Consider the following 25,656-nt stretch of genomic DNA (forward strand, 5'->3'; position numbering starts at 1 on the left):
TCTGTACTTATTATTTGAAATAATTGTTTTTTTTGTACACACCTCTTTAACATATTATTAATTTTAAAAGATACCTAGACAGCAATAAAAATGCTGATCCACAAAATTGCACCATCTTAAAAGTTTCTCATTGTTTATAGGAATTTGGATGATGATAAAAAAAAGACGTTTCGGGATCAGATCCTTTATATATTTAAATAGATTACATAAAAATTATACTATTCTATTACGAATTAAAAAATACAAATGAAATTTATTCCAAGTCTTAACTACGACCTAAGTATTAAGAATAATTTGGCAGCACTATTGGAAAAATATTACTATTATTTACCTCTATCTGTAACGATTGATACATTTTGGTAACATAATTATATCATTTCTAAGTTTTACATAGTAAAAATATATTAACAACTGTTTCGATTTATACTACAACTTGAATTTTTCAATTCAATAGTAACTCAAAATACATTTATCTGTTTCCAAAAGCTAAAAGATAATTATTTGTATTTGTCAACTAAATGTGTATGTATTTTTAAAATGTTATGCCCTCTTTCCTAATACGGATCAAACATAAACATATTTGTAAGTTATCTCTTACATTTTGATAAAAAAAGTCAAAATGATTAAATTCTTAAGTAGAATTTTCTCTGATTGATAAGAATATTAACCAAATATTTTTATATGTATTGCCTTCTCCTTTCGACATAACATTATTCGAGCTGCAGTTCATTCTATAATAATGTGTAAATAAATTTATATTAACCATTACTACATTAGTTTTCCATAGATCTTAAGGCAAAACGTTGTTTCAGGTAGCGCAGTATATTATTGTATTAATGACGGGCTTTACAAGTAAAGGTTGGGAAAATGAGAACAGATGGGGAGATACACCGATACAATAATCCTCTAACTTTTGGCTACGCACACACAGATGTGTCTCTACTTTAAGGAAGCTCATAGAATATAACTAAATATTATGTTCACAATCGGATAATTTTGACCCTGGTGACCATCTAAAGCGATCAATTTTGCAAAACCTTTTACATTTGAAGATAACTCTAGATTATTTAATGAAATATTTTGAAAACATGAAGACAATGCATAATAAAAGTAGCTACTCTATTAAGAAAATTTTGAGAGATTTAATAACTCTTGGTTGATAAGTGAAACATTGAAAAGAGATATTTTAGAACTTTCCATACATTACAATAGTGATACAAACACACATAGAAATAACAGTAATATTACATTGACACAAGTTTTATCAAGAAATTGCGGGAGAGTCCTGAAGGGAAGTAATGTGTAACACGGTCCGGGATCTCTAGCAGAGTACTATACGGGGGCCAGGGATTCACAAGTGTGGACACTAACAGATAAGTCTACAGTCCCTCCACGTTGGATATTAAGTCATATTATGTAATGTAAGTATATTAAACAGGCACGATCCATCCAGTATTCTAGAACACATAAGTATATTATTATTTGAACTGTAATATTGTTCTGCACAAAGTAGCTTTGATAATACAAAATATTTTATTAGTTAATATTCTAGTCCTTAGTTTAGTTCTCATGACTATTAAGCGTGATTATCAGTTTAGTTCATTATGAAATATGCCGTATTAAATTAGTTATTAAAAATATTGCGGTACAATAATTATTATCATTATACAAAATTTGGAAGAATAAAAAGTGAATGTGAAGTGCTCATGTGTAATAAGTGTTTGTGTTAGGCCTTAAGCCTTTTCTTAAGAAGATTATTGGATTTGCGAGAGACTATTCAATAAGTCTTTAAGGGATGGCTCTCTTACACATCTAGATTTGTTTATCAATGTGGATAGATCTATTCCATACTAAATATTACGTCAACCTCTTGTGAGACACATAGTAATACATGTTTAAATATACATTTAAACTCTTATTGTTGCGATGTAATAGACTTTAGATTTTTAGAATAAATTATAGTTACATAACAATAACAGTGATTATTACTTTTGAATTTTAATATTTAAGATGCACTTGAGACAGCAAGTACCGATTCTGTATCATAAGATTTCTAGGGATTCTTTTATTCAACTCTATAAGATTTCAAGATAAAATATAATATGTATGGCTTACATCATAAAAATATATTAAATTCGTCTATTATTGGTGTTAACATATTGGCATTATTTTTTAATCAAATCATTGCAAAAATTTCCATATTTCTATAGTATGTATAACAAATTGATAAGGTGCAAAATTCGCATACCAGGATAATTTATTCTTAGACTAACAAACCCCGAGAATTTGAGATTATTATCGGCAATTTATTTCAATTAAATAAATCAAACCATATCCTTCAATTAATATTATTTTATAGGTCTATTTTCAGGGACTTTTACCTTAGTAAATCATTTTCAACTAAAATACACTCACAATATTTATAGTTCGCTGTAATATTACTGTTTGAATATCAAACTATCAAGTTTTCATTAGAATTCCCGAATAAGGACATCAGAAGACATCAGCACAATAACAAGGTAAGAATGTTTTAGCCATATTTTGTTATTGATGGGCATCATAATTAATGAAAATAATTTGTAATTAATTATCACATAATGATTAGAAAACTTTAACGTTACAGTTTTTTTATCAGCAAAATTGATACACATTATTATTGTGTTGGTATCTTTAAGAAATTGGCTTTTAATGTGATATTAAATGAATCACTAGAAATTATTTTTGATAATGAAATATTAAATCAAAGTACAAAGTTGGCAGAGACTATAAAATTATATAATATAAGGTTCAGGAAACAATTGAAAACAGTTAGGTACACATATGTATTTGATGTTAGTTATGGAATTCAGAACTCCAATACATAATGTTACGATAAAATAATGGATAGTTTTAATTAATTCTAGAGAATTCAAACCCCAGTCACTAAAAAAATTAAAACTAAAGCAAATAACCTATGTATAAACATAAATAATTTATTTATACAATACTCAAGTAGTCAGAATGGGTGTATTAGACTGAACGATTTGAGAACATTCCTGAATTATTGAAGATGATTGTCAGTCTCTTACCCGAATATGATAAAAAATGGAAAATCCACACGTATAATACTTGCCTATGACATGACCCGCTTCACTGACAAATTTATAGAAACTGTATCTACATTATTTTCTATACAATGGATATTGTGTACCCAATCTTGGCAAGCCCTGACCATACATTCATACTCGTATATTTACTAATAATATCCTGATACAAATATTATATACAACCCCGGCATCCACATTACTAATTATGATATGAAAAATCAACACAAAAAACATAATTTATATTGCAGTTTCTTAGCACGAGACATCTCATATTAATGTTAGCCCAATTTTCATAATGTACAATTTGTGGAAATTTTAATAATGGTAAAAATAAACAATACGTAGGTAAATATCATCAACAAACGATTAAATTGTACTAATTTTATTGAAAAATGTGTATTGGTACAATTTTTTTTTTGTTCTGGACAATTCATACAAAAAAAAATTGTTTGATAAAGTTAAGCTGACCATAGGGCATAAAATGCTCATTTTTTGACAAGTAAAACAAAGTATTCATTGAGCATTAGAAAATTATACAATCCTTTTTTGATAGGTACGTACATATTGGTAGATAGGGCTTATCCTACGGGGGTCTACGTTAAAGGCGCACGGAAGGAATGCAATGTGTTTTGACGCTGCCCGGTTGAGTTTCGATAAATATTGGCGCCTTTAGCTAACCAGCTAATTTTTGAAACACTTCCTTCCGTGCACCTTAGACGTAGACCCTCGACTATTATAGGTATATTGTTCAAGAACTGGTAAAAAAACCCTTCAGTAAAAACAAGTTCTGAACATAATATTCAAAATAGTGTATTGATTCACCAGTTTTGAGAAAATTATTGTTTTCATTCTGTAAATGTCCTTAACTATGAACATAAAATAGGAATAATTGTAAATTTAATATTATCTTAGTATAAAATCAAAATGAAATATATTAGCATATTTATCATCCACATCACTCAGTTCCACTCACTCAATGAATTGATATGAAAAGATTCCATATACCCTACTACATATACGTGTCATTTGTTTACCCATCAATTTCCATATCATTGGCCCTCAGATTTAACTTTATTTATTAGATTACACATACATAGATATAATATATATATGACTTATATAATGTTTACAGACAGAAGTACAAAAAAAATACGGGCCATGGCATTAATATTAGTCGTCAACCTCTACATACATTATTATAGTTTCCAGTACAAAATTCTTATTTACATTCAGAATGATAATATTACTTTATCAACAAATGTAGACAAAATGTTTTATAAAGTATCTTCTATCTAGGCGATGCTACCTCTAACAATTAATCATTTCGTAAAGTACTTTAATTTTTAATCGAACATCAACACTTTTTCTAATCAAACAATAGTAGTAAATCACAACATTGGAGTCGAATATTCCTTCTGTCTCGTGACGAGATTTATCATGCATTCCCAATCTTTATATTGGGTGATTAGCCAACACAAGACATGCAATTCGTAATGCAATGGCTTCTCGCTTTCAACTTCACTATTTTACATAGTAAAACAGTGGATCATATTACATATTATGTATATTACGCATGTCCTAAAAGACATTTGCAGATCTTAAAATGGCGCGAATAATAGATGAAATAATTATTTTCATTACAGCTAGAGTACTAACTTCGGAGCATTTGTGATGCAAGAAAGAGTTTTCTGCAGAGCATGCTGCCGAAGTTTAGAATCTATCTATATAGTAAAATATATTGCATAGAGTACAAATTATTATACTCTTTTTAGGAGAACTTTTCTTTAGTAACACATTGTATTATACTACTACAGGCAGTGGCGTTACTTAATATTGCGGTAATGATGACGTATTCAAATACTATTTATCATTTAAATTATTATTGAGTGATTGTTCTAAATAATCTAATAACAAAAGTATTACTAGATTCATTTGTTTTTTATTTGTTACACTATATGAAGGCAAGAGTAGTATTTTTAATATCTAAATGTTTTAACAACCCATCACTAAATAAAAGTATTTATTATAGCAATCGAGCATATCAAAATCACAGTTATTATATATGTAGTTCACATTCAAATTTCTCTCAAATAATCTATATGTGGAGTTAAACCTTTATTACTGCCTTGCTAAGCACAAAGAGGGTATGTGGATGGGTTTAGTGTTTTAAGTTTTAATGCTTTTCGATACTGATAGGAATTTTTAACGGTTATAATTTTTTTTTTTTTTGACATAAAATTGTAAATATTACATAATATTTAGCGATTAAACAATAGCCGAAAATTTCTAAGGCATGTTAGAGGTAACTGACACGTACGGCTAATAATGCTCGAAAGTTTGCATAAATTTATAATATCGCATTTGATCAACTCTTTAATGTGTTGTTTTTTAATTGATGGATAGCGACCCCCAGGGGGGTCGCAAGGCCATGCTTGGGGGGTCGCTAAAGCACCCTGAGATACCCTTAAATGAGACACCCTTTCTGTGCTTAAAGTGGCAATATGGCGCAGTAAATATCTGTGGACTGTTGTTAGTGAAAAGTTTCTCGGGCGGTGTCAGTGCCGGAGGTGGTGGATTAGGCGAGCTTAGAAGAGGAGGAAGCTGACCCTGGTCCGCCGGGAGTCGCCTTTGCCCCGGCGGCCCATGCCGAATTGTCACATGCTCGTGTCCGGGCCTGACCCCCCTCCCTTGCTGTCGCCTCCGCAACCCCCTCCCCCCTCGTCCTCGCGCCCCCCACTGCCTGAGCCTCCGCCCCCTCGTCCTGACAGTCCACTGAAGTCCAGCTTATACTAAAATTAGACTCATCATTAACCACAGTAGGTACAAGAAATAAACTGAAATGATATATGTACCTACCTACATATTTTATTTATATACAATTTTAAAACCTGGTTGATAAACATAATTTAAGGTCAAAACATGTTATGAAGTCATCATGTGCGTTTTATTTTTTTTATAAATTTAAAGTCATTGTAGTGAAGTCCATTGTATAGTATTTTTTACTGTCCTGCATTGTTTTTACTTTTTATTATGATAGTGTTGTTTTTGTCTGGTATTTATTTATTCCAGTTTAATGTTGTGCACACAGTGCTATATTGGTATAATACAGTAACATTATTACTAAAAAAACATAAACCTAACAGCACCAATAATGTTATTATATTACATATTTGTGTATGTCTGCATTTTTGGTTACTGTTATGTCATCGTATTGTATGTGTATGTATGCGCATGTCGTCGTATATGTCCCAATGAAATTTCGTATTTAATTTTTACCGTCTCAACTTTCGTCAACCATTTTATATCAAACTTGCATGTTTTTTCATACAATTCAGTCGTAGGGTCAAGTAGGGTAAGTTGTATATTACTTTAATGATTTTATTTTGTTGCCTTGGTAACTTTGTTGTCTGTCATAGGTACTAAGAAAAAAACAAACATTTTATCTTCATAATATTTTGTTAGATTATTATTATTGTTAGAAATGCAAAATGATGTTTTATGAATTTTAGAAAATGTAGCAATTTCTTATGACGCAGAATTAATATTTATAAAATACAATTAGTAACCATCCTTATTGTAATTCGTAATATTATGTACAGAAGTTTCTTAAAATCAGTATTATTATTTTTTGGAACTTCATTTTGAATAACAGGAAGTTCAGTGCTAAGGGAAATTGGAAATAAAACTGTTTTCTTACGTGCTGTAAAAATTAGAGCAATAAATTGTACGGCAATGTTTCTTGAAAACTTATAAAAAATGAATAAAAATGAACTACTTCGAATGAAGTCACTAGTTCTTCCGAATCAACTAACGATAGAAGTTTTGTGATAGATTTCTGGTTTACAGAAAGCCAACTGACCGATCAGCAGAACTCACCGAAGAGAATGAGTAATTTAAAAATCACAAAACTTTAAAATATCAGCGCTGATAATACGATGCATAAAAATACATATTTTAGCTTCTATAGTCTATTGATAAATACTACAAAATTATAAAGACCTCTGAACTTCCTCATTAATAAGTTAGTGAAAACATTAAAATGCATTAAATACATCAGAGATAGGTATTTTATTATTATTGAATGTAAGGTATTAATAAAAACACAGGTTATTGGATTAATACTTTAAGGTCTGAAATTTTATGCAATTTTAATCATACTTAATTTGAAATGGCATTGCAGCTTTTATGAATATCCGCTTTTGTCAAACTTGGCGTCCAACTTAAATCAATTCTCAGAGGCATATGTAAACCAAACTGAAATAGTAATTAAACAAAATAAACAAAGAGCACAAAAAATAACAGTAAGGAAGGGAGTGAGTGAGTGGGTTGTGTGCAAATTTAAATTCATATCGTTGGTGATACTGCATTACTGCTATCTTGATCTTTTTTGTTACATGAAAGAAATATGATCCAGGGACTATAAAATATTTTAGTGTGAAAATACCTTTTTGAATAAATATTTCATATCGACCATCTCGGGAATCGAACCTGAGACGTCTTGCATGGTAGGCAAACTGACCTGGCTGATCACCTCACCACGAAGCCATTTTCTAATAATGAGCTATTTACAACTGATTGAAAACGATCCCAAAAATTCAAATGTTTGGGTAAATCATAAGAAAGAATATTTTCGGTGATACTAAAATATCGTGTAACTATCCACTTTATTTTTTATTTTTATTTATTTATTACCTATTTATTTATTATTTCACATTTTCCATAAAACTTTTAAAAAAAAATATGAATACCTCACTGGGCACAACCCGTGTCGAGGCATTCATTTACATGATTTAATATAAAAATAAATATGAAATACATATAAAATATTACATATTCACATTTAAATCCACACAGATGTATATACATATATAATAGTAAGAGGGGAAAAAAAAAGAAAAAAAAAGAAAAAAAAAAGAAAACAACATTATATTATTAGTACAGCTCAAATATTTAACTGATATGATTTTAATCAACCAAAAATACCGTCTGAGTACAATTAATGAATACAATTAATGAATACAATTCACATTATTTAGAGTAAAAATGTAAATAATTTTAAACTAACAGTTCTTAGTCGCTAGAATGAATTTATGCAGTAAAAACATTTTCTTTAAGAAAATGAGGTTAAGGGGCATTGCAGTATCACCAAAAATTTATATAATATATTTCTTTTGATAAAAAAATATATAATACATTTATTTACCTTGCTAGCGCAGTCAAAGCATGTCGTCACAAGCTTACTAATGATGTTCATTAAGTTCTTGGTTTCCTGAATGACATTATCAACTTTACTAAAGGTAGCCGCTCTTCCAACGGTTGGGTCCTTCACAGTGAACTGCAACTGTTGGACGTAGGTTGGAACCTTGTCTAGGTGCTCTAGAAGTAACTTCTTACTACTGCCTGCTGGAACCTACACACCAAATAAATATTAGTTCAATTAACCATCATTTTCCAAACATTTAGATAAAATCACTTTTTGTAAAATAATTACCTGATAGGAAAATTGCCGTACAACTTTATATAATCTATTGGCTTCCTCTGCAAAATATTCCGCTTGTGTGAACAGGTCTTGTGTAGTCTTCAGTTGTCCCTCTCCTTTTGTGAATTGGTACATAGCAAATGCCATGGAAGACATGTTCTTCGCTCTAAAAATGTACAATTTAAATTAATAAATGAATTACAAGTCATGCAACTTTTAGTGATTAAAGTATGTTGGAAAGTATGTATATTTTGATTCTACCTTTTTACAATATCATTGTTTTCTTCGAGAGCTGCACCACTTTCTTGCCACTTGTCAGTTTCTGCATCCATTTCTGAAGACATCATTTTCATTTCTAATCCAGATTTTGCAATTTTCGCTTGTTCTTCTGAGTCTAATCTAACAGCTTTTAAAGGTTTACTTGTTGTTCCGTGTTTCTAAAATGAATAAAATATATATATTATATCACGTGACCTCTCTGAAATTTCCACTTCTGCAGTGCAGATGAAGACAATGCCCGAATACACTTAACATCTTTACATGTAATAAGAAGTTTTTTTTTGGATGTCACCAAAGAAGCTACATTCTCGGTGGACCATTGGTTAGACCTGAGGGTGTGAGAGTACTCGCCCCCTATCTAATAGCCTGTTATTTTAGGGACTTGGGCTTGGAGCAGGGGATTTAGGAATAGATATGAGAGCACTCGCCCTCCATTCAGTAGCCACGATTTTCAATAACTTAGGCTTGGAGGGTGAGAATTAATTTATGGGGACCCGTCAAAATAGATCTACACATGTTGTAGTGACATCAGGAGCTTGTTTGGCACTAACCACCATTTACAAGAAAAAATATTGTATCTGCAAATTTAAGGACCCTTCTAATATAAATATAGTGTCAAAGAAAGATGTAAATATATTTAAAAAGATTCTATAACCTAAAGTTTTGATTATTTATTAGACAATTAACTTACTCCTGGTCTTGGAAGCGACATGTACACCTGTTTCTCGGGCTTTCCTTGCGCTAACTCTAGAACTTCCTTAGCCACGGCAGTAACATCAGATAAAAGCCACTGCCACATATCCACAAACACCTCGAGGTTTTCTTTAGCAATCTTGCTACCGGGGTAAAGGTTGAGGGTCTTAGCTGCTGTCACCACTTGAGGTCCGTAAATCCGAAGGTTTATCTCTGTGAATTTGGCGGTCACTTGTAATGTTTCTGATAAGGCAATATGTCGCAGCAGTTTGCATACCTAAAAATAAATACATAAATTATTTAAAAAGACCGATATCTTAACAGAGTTAATGGAAATAATACGATGGATATCTATACTAAGATAAAGGAATTGTTTGGGAAAGGCATTAACATGGCCTATCGTTAGCTGAAACAAATGAAAATCCAAGAAGGTTGAATTCCAGTATGTTACTAAATGGACTGTATAGTCAGTAAACAAATAAATAAATATCATTGTAAGACGTCCCCTCTTACAGTAATAATACGCCACTGGCTAATAGAGTCACCCATATGGACAAAAACCATTCTTTGATTATCAATTAAGAAGTTAGCTTTAGTTTACAGAAATACAACGGGCCGTATGTACTCAGGTTGAGAATTGCAAGCGCAAACCGAAACCATCAGTTACATGTTTGTTGTCAAACTAAAAACCAAACCAAAAATTTGGACCGCTTTTGTTCCAAGCAATAAGGCTAAAGGACTTCCTTTTAAGCGGGAGAGAATTATTACTCTAAGCGTCCCCAATTATTGTTTTTTCTTTTAGGTACTGTAGAATGGATTGAAATTAAAAAATGTATGTAACAACTATCATGCAATTTTTTTTCCTAACAAAGAGTTTTTCATGTGCCGTTCCTACCGGAGATTGGCAACCATCACCCTGAACTCATCACGATCCAGGGCCAGTCTGATCAGCGCTGTTGCATCTGGTACACTGAACCACTGTTTGAGATTTCTGAGCTATGATGTTTTTTTTCGTCCCATACCCTGCCTGTCATCTATCTTTCCTTCCACAATAAGTCGGAGAAAAGTACATTTCTCATTGCGCAATACGTGACCAAAGTATGCGGCTACAGCCGGCTACTTTTTACTTAACCAGCATCCTAAATATTTAGCCAGCATCCTAAATTTTTAAAACGCGTAACCTATTCTATCTCACCAGGTACAGTCTATAGTGAGATGGATGTTAATACCTCTCCATTTACTGGCCACTATAGTTTTCCTAATAATGCTTTCCTGCATTATTTACCTTGTCAAAAAGTTGCTGCGGATGACTAGCAGTATCAGCTATAATAGCATAATATCTTATATTGTATAAATAAGATCGGCGAGATAAAATAAAGAGTATTAAAATTAGAAGAAATGCAATATTTGTAGCCGCGACAAACCTCCAATATGTGGTCTATATGCTCCAGTAGCAAATCGGCATGCGGATGCAGGCGATGGCGCAGCTCTGCGGCGTGCTCGGCGGCACCCGCGGCGGCGCCTCCGAGCTCGGCGGCCTGCGCCCTCGCGGCCCCCACCAGCGCCGCCCACAGCGCCCGCAGCGCCTCCAGAGCGCCCCCGCACGCCGCCTCCAGCTCCGCCTCCATCTCGTGACCGTATTCAGGTAATCCCTCGTGCAGGACGTCGTCCTGAAATTTTCAGAAGCAAATTATTCAATACTTGAAACAAGTTGGTTTAGGATAGGTCTTATTTTCATTGAAGATGAAAAGGATTCATAGGAAGAATTGATTGAGTAAAGTTAGCGTTCCACATTTCACACCCTAGGTAGGCTCTTTAACTTCATAAAAAATTAACAGATGGAAGAATAGTCACTTAAACAGATAAGCCCTGTAAATGCCTAGACTTCCATATTCCGTTCTCTAAGTTCTTCATCTGTGTTGTAATAATATATCTATTAATAAATAATATCCTCGTGATCGTAGAACAACGACGGATATGCGAAAAATGCGACATTTATATTTGATCTTGAAAATGTTTTATAAAGAATATTCCGACCCGTATTAAAATGGGAATATAATTTTTTTTTTTCGTTTTAAAATGGCAAAATCGTATGATTTCCTCATTTTGCGTTCGTTTTACCAGACTACAGCCTTAACATTTATCTTCAATTTTATCTGCAAAGTAAAATTAAGTTTTCTGTATGAAAAATACCTAGTATAAGCATACATTTTTTTCTAAACATGTTCAATTACAGGTTACTGACAAAGATACATAAAAATATAAACATTTTCGTACACAAATATCGATTTTAATTTATAGATACTTGAAGATTAACTTGCGATTATAACTGCCCCGCTGGACTGGTTTTAAAAAAATGTAACTAACCCAAGTATCAAAAAATGTACTTTTGCACATTAAGAGTTGTGACATAAAATGATTTAACCCGCTCTCATGTAAGGGTGTTTTCACACTAAAATGTCTCATAGTCCATGGACTGGTACCTGAAGCGTAAGACTGATTATCTTACCTTCATGTAACAAAAATGATCAAGATACGCTGCGATTGGTGTACCAACGCAGTGCCATATGCACCATTAGGTGCGGAAAGGGAATGTTAATGATGTTAAGTTGAATAAAATCGCATACATCGTTGTTCTACGATCACGATAAATAAATCCTCTAAATATTAATGTAAATTGAAACTCGACACTGACTCCCTGGAACTGAGAAAAAATAAATGTAATGTAATGTAATTTATTTAGATAGCTGTACTAAATAAATTTTAACAACCGGTAATCTCTAAATAAATGGTTTAAAAAACATTTTCATTTATTCAGACGCTTTCTGATGACACTCTAGCTACTGGTCGATTAATTAGAGCGGGTGTGTTCGCAAAACTTACACAGACACATTTAAAATCAACAGGATGTTGATTTAAAAAAGGTTGTATTAAGTTAAAACAAATATGCTATCTTAAAAAAAAAACTGTTTTGGATCAGAGGGTTTTGTATAAAAATATAAAAAATGGGTTAAGAAAATGTAATATAATTTATTTTTACACGAGTTTATTTGTTTTTATAATAATATTTTGTGTTCATCATTTTCGACGAACTAAAAAATAAAAAGGCTAGTTTTCTGCCGCCATTTCCAGTAGAATTTTTTTTTGGGAGCGGCACATTATCACATAATGGCGGCCTCCGTGGTGTAGTGGTCAAGACGCTTGATTCACGCACGGAAGGTTCCGGGTTCGATTCCCGGTGAGAACACAAAAATTAAAATGTGATTTTTCTCAAGCCTGGGTGCTCTGTGATGTAATTCACCACTGTAATTAGGCCTCCTGGCCTGTTGTGGTGCAAAAAAAATGTAAAAAAAAAAAAAAAATAATATATGGCATTTTCTTAACTGATTGTTTTTGTTTTGCTCTAATCAAAAAGAGATTTTAAAGAACATCGCACATTTGAGTTAAATTTAATATTAAGGGTTTGTAAAGCGATATTCTGTACATTAAAAATGTGTTTGTGTAAGTTTTGCGAACGCGCCAGCACTAGACACTTTTCCGACACTTTTTATCTGAGCGGAGCCGCGCTCCGGCTCTGGTCAGGAACAAATATTAATTTCCAAAAATATGTCTACTTTAGTCGCTTCAAACAATTCGAAATAACAACAAAAATATTTATTGCCGATAACTGGCAAAAAGCCAAAATATATGCCCCCCCCTCCCCCGTCCCACTTCCCTGCAACTTCATCAAAGTGGTGGCGGTGCGCTCCGGTACTGTTTTATTTAGGACTACACCACTGCTTATTCTGTAACCAATTCGTTTTGTCAATTAATCCGTATCGTATGAGAGGGAACGAGGGCGAAATATGATTTTAAATGCGTTAGATTGAGATGACTATATGACGAACGAACGAACTTACGAAACGAAATTGTGACAGAATAAGCCTGCAGGGCGCTTTTATGGGGTTTTGGATAGTCCTAGTTCCCATGTTATATATATTCTCGTTAAATGTTGCTGTCCTGTTCAGAAATTGTATTATATATTGTGTTGTGCACGTAATGAGGAAGTTTAGTGTCTTTAAAAAAAAATGGTAATAGACTAATAAACTTAGATTTTATTTTTTTTGTATATATCGTGTTTATCAGCGCTATGATTTTTTAAAGTTTTGTATTTCTAAAATAACTCCGCGTGTGTCATCAGAGGTTCTTCTCTGTCAGTTCTTCCGATTGGTTTACGGTAAGCTAACCAGATATCCTTCATGGCTCTCATTTCATTGGTTGGTTCATATGAACCAGTGACGCCGTTCAAAGTAGTGCGTTATTATTATTTTTTTCGTATATTTTCAAGAAACTTTGCCGTACAATTTAATGCTCTAATTTTTACCGCGCGCAAGAAAACATTTTCGCATCCAATTTCCCGCTGAAGTTCCTCATTGGTGCTGTGTTATGTTTTTTTTGTTATAATATCATTGTATTATACCAACATAGCACTGTGTGCAGAATAATAAACAAAAATATGAAGAAAACGTTATATCAATAATAGTAATATTTATTGGGCATTAAGAAAAAAAAACACATTTACATTTTGAAAATAATATTAATACAACGCATACTTACATTCAAAAATATTTATATGTAATCCCTAAGACTACAATGTTCTTTGTATATTTCCAATATATTTTTTTTGTTACATCTATCTATGTAGGTAAACCTACGGGTTTACGCTTGGTACGCCAAGATAGATGCAAGTTGTATCATTATGGTGTGGTGACGGTAGGTTATCGCACCCGCAGGCAGCACAGCAAGAAGCGACAGCAATGCGACCCACGGTCACTCGCTCAAATATTTTTATTTTCACCCGAATGACAGCGGATCACCCCGCTATCACCGCTCACTATACCTCCCACGAGTATATAATCATATACACATATCCGCATTAAATACACATATCCACATCAGTGTTCGAAGTGTATACTAACTCGTTTAGCTGTCACAAAATAATAGCAAAAACAGTGATATTTACTACGTTTTTCATTATAAACTAAACTTTAACTGAACAATAACTACCAGCGTGAACAGAAGAATAATAAATTAAATTCAGATTTCTAACGAACAATTGTTAAACCTATTTTGAAAATTTTATTAATTACAATACTCAACCAATATTCTTAGATCGTTGTAAACTTGTTGTGTGTTCGTGATTGGTTGGTGATAGTCTTGTGTTCGCCAACAACCAATCCGCTTCATATTACTGAGGAATTGGACTTTGCACCCACCATATACCCGTGCAACGCTAGGTGCGTAGATACTCACTACGCACTACATACTTCATACGGCAGGAGCGACAAATTCAGGGCTGCTCAACCTATTGTGTATTCATATAGTTTTTAATATTCAGTACTCACGCCGCGCCACTTACTAACACTACTGGTGTTATCTCTTTCACACTGACCCTTTGGTGCTAACTAAACTATCCGGGATACTATGGATACAAACTGCAGCGTATGCATTAAGCCGCTTCGAAGCAGTGAGCATCTCAAGTGCTCAAAGTGCACAAAAACATTTCATTTCTCTTGCATGAAAATTTCGGAGAATAGTTTCAAAAAAATGTCAACTGATCGAAAAGCTAACTGGAAATGCGACCAATGCAAAGATTCGGCACAAAATACAGTGAATAACGATTTTTCAAATGACCTGGAATCTTCTCAATTAACGTTGTTAAAGGAAATGAAAAAATTAACCTTCCAACTTCATACTACTAATCTGCGGTTAGATGCGTTTGAACAAACCATTGCATTTAATTGCAAAACAATAGAGGAACTTTCCTCAAAGATTGTAGACTTTGAGACCAAATTGAAAAAAATTGATTCCCTGGAAACAGAAGTGGAAAATTTAAAAATAAATCTCATGCATCTAGAAAGGGACAGCTTAGAGAGGGAACAACAGCTGCAATATGAAAACATTGAGATAAGCGGGTTACCGGAGTCCGGCAATGAAATACTTTCTGACCTCGTCAGTAAGATCGGAGCGGCATCCGGATGTACAATAAAAAAAGAAGATATTATTAATGCCCATCGCGTGACTCGTAGACCTGTAGAAAAACGGAATATATCGAAATCTTTCCCCAGAAACATTATCGTGAAACTCGTGTCGAGAACTAAAAAAGACGAGCTACTTGGAGCCATCAGGAAGAAGAAGGATGTATCGCTGGAAGAAATCGGACTGTCGGGTGCAGAGAAGTTTTATGTTAACGATCACCTAACAAGGAAAAGTAAATCACTTCTGAGGTCCGCTAAAGAAATTAAAATTAAACATAAATTCAATTTTTTGTGGGTGAAAAACTCAAAAATTTACTTACGAAAAAACGAGACTTCAGAAGCGATTTACGTTTACTGCACAACAGTGTTAAAAAACCTCACCGAAAGGTTGTAATTATTTTTAACTTTCTCAAATTTACTTATAAACTTATTGGCGTTTTAGCCGGCGCTTGTGTCACCGATTGTAACTCACTGTCATTTGATACTCAAATACACATTATTATACACTACACTACCAATTTCTTTTTCTACTGTAACATAAAACACTCTTCCAACTTGAATATGTTTATGGCTGAGGTTTTTATTTTCTTTATTCTTTGTCGATTTATAAATTCGATCTCATTTTTTCTAACGGGCATAATATTACCTGTCTTAGTTATTTTTTATTTTCTTTTAATAAGTATACACCGCCTATATTATAGTACTTTATTACAGTATTACATGCTCATATGTTTTAGTCATAAGGAATTTTACTTACCAATATTTTTATCGTCAACTGATTCCACTTATATCATTGATTTTCATTATTTTACAGAATTTAGATACACATGTGTTATACGTTCTAATATTATATGTGTGTTTGAATCTGAGTTAAATACTTCTCATTCGAATTTCAATATTTTAATACTGCTCATTTTCGTATTTTTACTTCAGACATTGTTTATCTTATTGTATCCAAATATTACTTATGCCTGAGTTACTTACAGTCTACTACCAAAACGCTAGGGGACTCAGATCTAAAACGCATGAGTTCCTATCCAATGTTCTAATCAACAACTTTGATTTTATTTTAATAACAGAAACTTGGTTAGTCGAAGGAATAGCCGACGAAGAGCTATTTGACTCCCGTTACCATGTATATAGAACTGATCGTGACATTAATAATAAACAAGGTAAAAAAAAAGGAGGTGGAGCATTAATTGGGATCCTTAAAAATCTCAATGTTCAATCACACTCATCCTGGAATTCGGATGCAGAGGATGTATGGATTTCTATAAACTTAAAAAAACTCAACCAATCTAACTTTCGACTAAACTTGTGTTGTGTTTACTTACCGGGTACTGGCCCCAAACTAACTGCGTCTGAAAGACTTGCAATATTCTCAAGCCACACAAACCAAATCTGCGAACTTACCTCTAAATTCCAAAACGATTTATTCCTAATAGTCGGTGACTATAATGTACCTCATATCCAATGGAATATAATTACTGATGGCCCATGTCATACCGACGACTCTTTCAGTCAACCACTCGCGCGTAATGATCTATGCGCAAGAGCGTTGACTGATTGTCTATCCTTCTCTAACCTCAAACAGTTTCATGATATCAAGAACTCACACGGAAACATACTCGATCTCGTCATTAGTAACTTTCCTGTCTCAATTGAAACATCGGATTTTCCTCTCGTTCCCGAAGACGCTTATCATAGCGCCATCCTTATAAACATCGAGTTTCCAAACCTAATCAAACCAAAACCAATAAAAAAATTGTAAAACTTTACCACAAAGCAGACTATCAAGCTATCAATCAGTCTCTTAAAGATTCTGATTGGTCACTAGTTATAAATGCCCCAAATGTTAACGCAGCTGTCGATAATTTTTACCAAATCATTGAGGATGTCATAGAAAATTATATCCCAACAAAAGAAATATTAACAGGAAAATTTCCTGATTGGTATTCTCCCGCCTTAAAAAACGTCACAAAAGAAAAGCTAAAGTTTCATAGAAAATGGAAGCTTTCCCGTAACCCATTAGATTATCAATCATTTTCTCTGTTACGAAATAGGCAGAAAAAAATATCAAAGTCAGATTATAAAAAATATATTGATTCAATTGAACTCGGTATCCAAATGGATATTAAAAAATTCTGGTCCTACGTGAAATCAAAAAGAAAAACCCCAACAATTCCCGATCACATGACATATAATTCTATAACAGCACAAGATAACACTGGGGTAGCGAATCTTTTCTCGGACTATTTCGGATCGGTATTTTCAAATCCAACGGCAACACATTTTCGTAACAATTTTATTGATTCTGCATCTATTGAAATCTCTACAATCAATATTAACAAAAGTAACACGCTTAAATATCTACTAAGCATAGACCCAAAAAAGGGACCTGGTATAGATTGTCTGCCGGGTATTTTCATACGTAACTGTGCTCATAATTTGACTCCACCCGTTTGTGCAATATTTAAAAAATCTATAAAACAAAGTTGTTTCCCAGATAGGTGGAAGACAGCCTTTATTTCTCCAATCTTTAAGAGTGGAGATAAACACGACGTCACTAACTATCGACCGATAACTAAATTGCCAATATTAAGCAAAGTTCTAGAAAGGATCGTCTACGACCAATTATACTCAGTTACAAGTTCACTAATTGTCCCTTACCAGCACGGTTTTGTTCGTTGTAGATCAACAACATCAAATCTTGCAGTATTTACTGACTTCCTGCATAAAAATATGGATAAAAGACAGCAAATCGACACAATTTACACTGATTATTCAAAAGCATTTGACCGCGTTAATCATAACATCCTGATCAATAAACTTTCTTCGTTGGGAATACACGGTGACTTGAAAAGATGGATAAAATCTTACATAAGTAACCGCAACCAAATTACTATTGTAAATGGTGTTAAGTCTAACCCTGTCGAGGTAATTTCAGGAGTGCCACAAGGATCCCATCTGCGCCCTTTACTGTTTATTTATTATATCAATGATATTTCCAAATGCTTTCTTCACTGTAAATTTAGTGTATATGCCGATGATATGAAAATATACTGTTCTATTAATTCTATTTCTGATTGTGATGCCATGCAAAACGATTTAAACCGGTTTTCAACTTACTGCCAAGAGAACGACCTAGCTTTAAACGTTTCGAAATGCCATAAAATGACATTTACTAGAAACAAAAAAACAATAACTTTTCCCTATAATTTTAACAATATTAATATCCAAAAAAAAAACAGCTGCAGGGATTTGGGAGTAATTTTGGACACAAAACTTAATTTTAATACTCATATAGAGGCTATTCTATCTAAATCATGTAAAATGTTAGGCTTCCTAATGAGAGTTTGTAAACCATTCAAAAATCCAAGCACGACCTTGGTACTATACACCTCATTAGTCAGAAGTCACTTAGAATACGCTTCCTGCATTTGGAATCCCCAATACAACATTTATATAAATTTAATAGACAAAGTACAAAATAAATTTCATAAGTACATCCAATGTAAATTCCCTAATGTCAGTAATTTAAAGTTACCTTGTCTTCATAAACGGCGTATGATTGCGGATCAATTATTTATTTATAATTTGCTAAATAATCGGATTGATTGTGCCGATTTGCTGTCTGAAATAAACTTTAATACTCCTATTCGTCGCACTCGACATACTGTATTACTGAGCTACAACAAATGTAACACCAGAGCAGCTCAAAATTCGCTCTTAGGAAGAGCAGTTTGTAATTTTTCTAAAATTGAGAAGATGTACAATTTAGACATCTTTAACGACTCAGCTCTCTGCTACAAACGGAAACTGAGTCTTATAGACTTTAATGTTTAGTATCACTAATATTATTATTGTTATTATTGGAGCACATAAGGGAATTTGCTTATGTGTGCCCTACTTCAAAGTTTAAAGTTACACAAATTCTTCTTACATCTTGTTGTATTGTTAGATAGTTATTTCATATATTGTGTTGTGTACGTAATTGGTGCTGTGTTAGGTTTAGTTTTTGTTTGTAATATTGTCTAGATTTATATTAACATAGCACTGTGTGCACAACATTAAATTTAAACAAATAAAAAAAATATACATAAATAAAATACTTTGTTTTAAGGGCATTGTGCCTTGTCTAACAGCCACATCGCCACAGCTCTTGATAACCTCTGTAGTGGTTTTATAACTCTAATTGATGACGGAAGTTCGTTGGTTAGTTAAAGATAGTTCCGAGTTGCCTTGATTTTCGTTTTTGGAAGTCTGAAACATTCACCTGAATTTCTTTACTATGCGGAATATTACTGAACATGAGAAGATGTTGTCTCCAGTTGTGGCTTACCATGTTGACGGCCACTCTGAGTAGCTGGTTGAGCTCCAGCTTGGTGCGGTCGCACAGCAGCAGGATGTTCTGGCGGCATGAGTGGCCCGTGTAGGCCGAGTCTGTGAAGTCGTGCGTGCGCTCGATCAGCTGCTCCAGCGAGCGCGCCAGTTGCGCACGCTGCGCGGGCCCGGCGTGCGCGGCGCGCGCGCGCCCCACCAGCTGGCCCAGCCGCCGCAGCGCCCCCATCACGGTGCCCCGCTCCGCGCCGCCGCCGCCGCCGCTCCCGCCGCCGCCCCCGCCGCCCAGCGCCTCCTCGCAATCCCAACCCTGCGATTGACCGTGCAATATTAATACAAGTTTTGGTTTACTCAGCAAATGTCAACAGATGGAAGAGTTGAGGTAATGTATATTATATATTATACAATATTATTTATGTTTAAGTAACATGTATTCTTGTCACATATACAATTATATACTTTATATTTGTATAATAACGATTATTAATTTCTTGCATTTGATTAGCTAGGCATTTATAATTAAGCAGTTTTAATTTTTTATTGTTATTGTTGTATTAGTATAGAAATATTTATACTTTAAAACCTAAAAAACCTCCATCTTGGGTTAGATGGAGACTATCTTAAACAGAAAACGCTCCGTTTTCATTTTCTATTCACTAGTTTTATATAGATTCCCTGTTATTAAATATGTATACTTATATTATAGAAATAAATTTATTGAAAATAAATAAATGTGAATGTTTAAACTCTTCCTCGGCTAAAGGAGGTATCTAGGGTCCCCCGGTAGCATATTTTTGCCATATTAAAAAAAAATATATTTACATTGATTAATTTTTTTGCATAAATTTTGCATGTTAAAAATGCATCAAAATTATTCAAATGTTTTTCTGCCCAATTCTATCAATAAAAAATCACATTAGGCTTTGCTTTCCTCACCTGCGAACAACAAAAATTACAATTTATCGCTCTACAGTTTAATAATCATTGATATGTTATTTAGCTGGTACGTGTGGTTTTTGCTATTTAGTTGCTTTTTTCCAGACACAACTACAAAAATCCGGATTTCGTGTTTTACATTTTACTTGCACAGCGAGAACAGCACGATACTATATAGCATCCTCTCGCAATAGTAGTTTATGAAAAAGTGTATGAATTTCGCAGAAAACTCGAAATATTATGAAACAGATTTATAAACACTATCATGACAATAATAATGACTTAATTTTTATTATTTTAAAGCCGTATTTATAGCATTTTAGCTGGGGTATTCTTAGTACCCTCCTCAAGAACACGGGGATTTTTTTCACGTTCAAGCTCGGAGAGGTTACAGTGTGTAAAGTAGCCACTTAAACCAGCCAATGACAGGTAGGCCCTGTAACTGCCTAGACTTCCATACCGCTAGCTCAAAGCAACAGTGATATAAACCCGTTTGAGATACACATGCAGATATGTTAGTAAATTAAGGCAATTTATGTTTGGTAAGGTATCCAAAATAAAACACTTTTATTGGATTTAATTGAGCAATCAAAAAACAAATGTGACGCGTTTCTTCTTGTTGGGACAAATATTAAAATAATAAAAAAATACTAGTATTTTAGATACCTTACCAACTTTTAATATAGAATTCTACCAATTATCTGCATACACAATAAATAAATTAACGTTTCAAAATAATAAATTTCCAAAAAGAAGTTAGATTATTGATTATTATTAACCTATGTAAGAATACAGTGTTCATAATCTACCGTATTTTGCGAACGTTAAGACGCATCGGTTCATAAGACGCACCCCAAAATTAATCTTTAAATTTTTTGAAAAAAATATTATTTTGGACGATAAGACTTTTCGGACCATAAGACACACCTAATTTTCGGTGGATTTTTTAAACAAAAAAAGTGAGTCTTATGATCCAAAAATACGGTACTTCAAATAATTTAATTCAGTCAGAACCTCAAATTTCGATTATCTCAGAATATATTCTTGAGAGATATCTCACTGTTGCTTTGGGCTAACAATATTTCCTTCTCAAAAATGTTTTGACTCTCAGTTTGTATTCCTTGCTGATATAAAATCTTGATTTCCTATAGAGATTTAAAAAATATAATTAGCCTGTTTTAAAGTTGAATCTACTCCCATAACAAACACACACCACACCACACATCAAACACAATATTTTTTTTATGTGGAGTTTTGATAAAAAAAAGGTTTTTTAAATTAATGTCTTAGATCGGGGAATCAGAATCGCCTGTGAAAACCAAAAAATATGTATGTATACTTACTACGCAATAAATCTACTGTATATTATAACAAAAAAATGTAAATTTTTGTAAAAAAACATGTGATCATAAAATAAGTTAATAATAAATAAAATAAATAATAATTATCTATATTCTCATTCATCTTGTCCTTATTAAAAATTTGTATTGTAGGTATATTGTGTTGTGTACGCAATTGATGATGAGTCAAGTCAATGTTTTTATTAATACTTAAAGCATTACATTGTGATCAAAAATTTTACTAAATGTTATTAAATATTTGTATATAACCACTTACCGACTTTTCTATGTCTACCGGTTTCGAGACGTACCCGTCTCATCGTCAGGAAACCAATTAAACCAACATGCAAACCAACATGCAAAACCCACTATACACCTTTACCATAGTTGTTGCACAAAAATATAAAACCAACACGACATGCATTTTAATAAGCACATGCACTAATTAAATCATGAAAATATTCTGTTTTTTGAGAATTAATGAAAAAAGTAGAGGGGATGGAGGGAGGGGGTAAGCTTAATAAAATGCACGTCGTGTTGGTTTTATATTGTTGTGCAACAACTATGGTGAAGGTGTATAGAGGGTTTTGCATGTTGGTTTAATTGGTGTCCTGACGAAGAGACGGGTACGTCTCGAAACCGGTAGACATAGAAAAGTCGGTAAGTGGTTATATACAAATATTTAATAACATTTAGTCAATGTTTTTTGTAATATTTTTTTGTATATGGTAATATTGTAAGTATATATAATGTATAAAATCTGCGTGCACAACATGAGCGTTAAATAAACAAATTAATTGATAAAAAAATCTTAACCAACGGGATAAATTAATATGTTATCATGATAAACGATCAAGCTGAAATAAATTAATTTTTATTCAGTCTCCCCCATGGTATCTTATTTCTATCTTGAGGATGTTTATAATAGTATTTAGCTTCGATATGCCGTTGTTAATTTATCACTAACCCAACAATCAACAATGCCCACCCTAGACGATCTGCTGCATACCGATAATCGGTGTATAAAAGTGATTTCACACATCTTTATCACTCGGCGATGGGAGATAAGTAAAGGGTCATTTAATAAGAGTAATTGAATTCATGAACTTTGAACATAAAATATAAAACAAATTTAATTTGACATAAAAATGGCGGCCTCCGTGGTGTAGTGGTCAAGACGCTTGACTCACGCTCGGAAGGTTCCGGGTTCGATTCCCGTTGAGAAAACAAAAATCAAAATGAATTTTTCTCAAGCCTGGGTGTTCTGTGATGTAATTCACCACTGTAATTGGGCCTACTGGCCTGTAGTGGTGCAAAAATAAATGAAAATGAAAAATGAAAAAAATGAAAACGGATATTTTTATTTCATGTTAAATAATATTTGATGTTTTAAAGATAATGTCGTTCAAATGTCCCCCACGGCGTTGTTTAATCCGAGGTCTAATTTTCATTAGTTCTTTCATTAGAGCAAAGTAGGGTAAAAAAAAATACTACCCTGGCAACACTAACGAAATTTCAATTTTGTTTTTTTGGCAATCTGACAGATGGAAAAATAATTCAATTTTTAAGTAATGCATTTGCTACTTAAACATTCGTTTGCTTATTACACGTGAAATGTGATATCATCCTGTTTCTTTAAGATCCTAGCAGTATTTCAACACTTTAAAAGGACACAACACGGCATAGTTGAATTCAAATCAGGAGTTGCGCACTGAGCGACGTCCACAAAGAAACTAATGGGTCAAAACGTAAATCTACTCATTTATGAGTAGTTTAGTCGCCTTCTGTTTGATGCGCGTATGCGGTTTCTGGACTATTCTTAATTCTTTGTTGTATACATACTAGCCATCATAATTTATTTTAAAAAGTCGACACCAGGAGAAACTTTCGAAAAAATTTTAAACAAAAAGTTGGGTATTCTGTCAAAGGGGAATTTAGCTAAAATTCAAGGGGTGATTTCTTTGTTTTTTTTTTAAAGATTTGAAGCTATAATTGTTTCCGCAACTTTCATTATTATATAAAAAGATGTTCAAAAGAATCGTTATTTCTTGTATTCCTTACATTATTGGATTTCTTAACCTTTTAATCCCCGATGTAGCATATTTTCCACAAATAAAATATGAAATTAAAACTGCAAAAAAAAACTTTTTTTTCATTATTTTTCCCTACTAAAGTTTGCTTTATAAATAGCCACCCTGATGATTAAACGTCAAATTACGTAAAATAAACGGTTTTAAAATTAACATTTAATAGTTCGACATTGTAAAAATATGTACGGTTTGGTCAATTCAACCTAATTGAGTGTTTTTTTAAAAATTAAGTGTTGTTTTAAGACAAACTAATGATTATAGGCAGAGATGGCAGTCTCCTGCAGTTTCAATGCAGCAGCAAGGCTTATTACGGGAGTAAAAAAATATTTTTTATTAATATCCCTACAGAGATGAGGTAGATTTTTTTCAAATTCAGGATTATGGATATTCGAGCGTTTACAGGGCTTATGACCTGTCATTGGCTGGGTTAAGTGGCCACTTTACGTTTTACAACATTCCCCATTCCGCTTATTAGCGAATATCGACACAGGTAACATTTTTTTGATTTTTGTATAAATGTTATTAAATGAGAAACCATTCACAAGCGTGTTGGAGCGCCATCTATGTAAAAAAATATTCTCACATCTCACAACACCTTCGAGATTTGCACTGGTTAAAAAGCCCAGAGAGAATAAAATACAAGCTGTGCTGGACAGTATTCAAATCCCTTCATGAAATGGCTCCAAAATACCTATCGGACGTTTGTATTAGAGAAAATACATGTCAAAAAAAATCTACTCTTAGGTTAGCATTTGATTCAGGAAGAGGAAAACTTGTTGAAATCCGGCGCTCCCCAAACACTAGATTTGGAGATCGTGCTTTTGCCGCCGCCGGCCCCTCTGCCTGGAACCAATTGCCTTCAAACTTACGAAACATCGACAGTCCCAGTCAGTTCAGATCCCAACTAAAATCCCACTTCTTTAAACTATCATACCCTCAATTTTAAATCTGGAAATAGAATGTTTCACTTAAGTTTAGTTAGAATGTAAGTTTAGATGTACAATTGTAAAGCGCCCTTGAGGTGATTTTTTACAAAAATGGCGCTATTTAAATCAGCCAAATATTATTATTATTAAGGATAAGACAGATGCAAGACCTTGAACTGATAGATGACTTTGTGCACCTCGGCTCGCTTATTTCCAACGACGGCAGTTGCAGGCCTGATATTGGTCGCAGGATTCAAATGGCCAAAGAAGCAATAAACCGTTTGGAGAAGATTTGGCGAGATCGAGGTATATCAATAAACACAAAATAGCGTGTAACATCAATAAAGACAATGCGTGCCTACGAGAGGAAGAGGATCGATGCATTCGAGATGTGGTGCTGGAGAAGGCTGCAGCCTGTGCTTTGGACAGCCAAAAGGATGAATACATCGATACTAGAAAAGCTCCATAT

The 25,656-nt window shown here is 33.3% G+C and overlaps 1 protein-coding gene across 1 annotated transcript in view; it reads right to left on the bottom strand.

Moving 5' to 3' along the window:
* Window positions 1-168: 168 nt before the first annotated feature.
* Window positions 169-25,656, bottom strand: part of alpha-Catr (alpha-catenin related) — a gene marked incomplete at its 5' end in the record, with an annotated part of 32,814 nt that continues 7,326 nt past the window's right edge. Inside the window, 7 exons of the mRNA XM_088230027.1 lie at window positions 169-5,875; window positions 8,290-8,496; window positions 8,578-8,731; window positions 8,827-9,002; window positions 9,536-9,814; window positions 10,962-11,207; window positions 19,897-20,205. Coding sequence (XP_088086153.1) covers window positions 5,741-5,875; window positions 8,290-8,496; window positions 8,578-8,731; window positions 8,827-9,002; window positions 9,536-9,814; window positions 10,962-11,207; window positions 19,897-20,205 — 1,506 coding nt within the window. The remainder of the gene's footprint in view (window positions 5,876-8,289; window positions 8,497-8,577; window positions 8,732-8,826; window positions 9,003-9,535; window positions 9,815-10,961; window positions 11,208-19,896; window positions 20,206-25,656) is intronic.

This window comes from Micrasema longulum, unplaced genomic scaffold (genome assembly GCF_059751315.1).
Source record: "Micrasema longulum isolate JH-2025_06_02 unplaced genomic scaffold, ASM5975131v1 h1tg000725l, whole genome shotgun sequence".
Lineage (NCBI taxonomy): Eukaryota > Metazoa > Arthropoda > Insecta > Trichoptera > Brachycentridae > Micrasema > Micrasema longulum.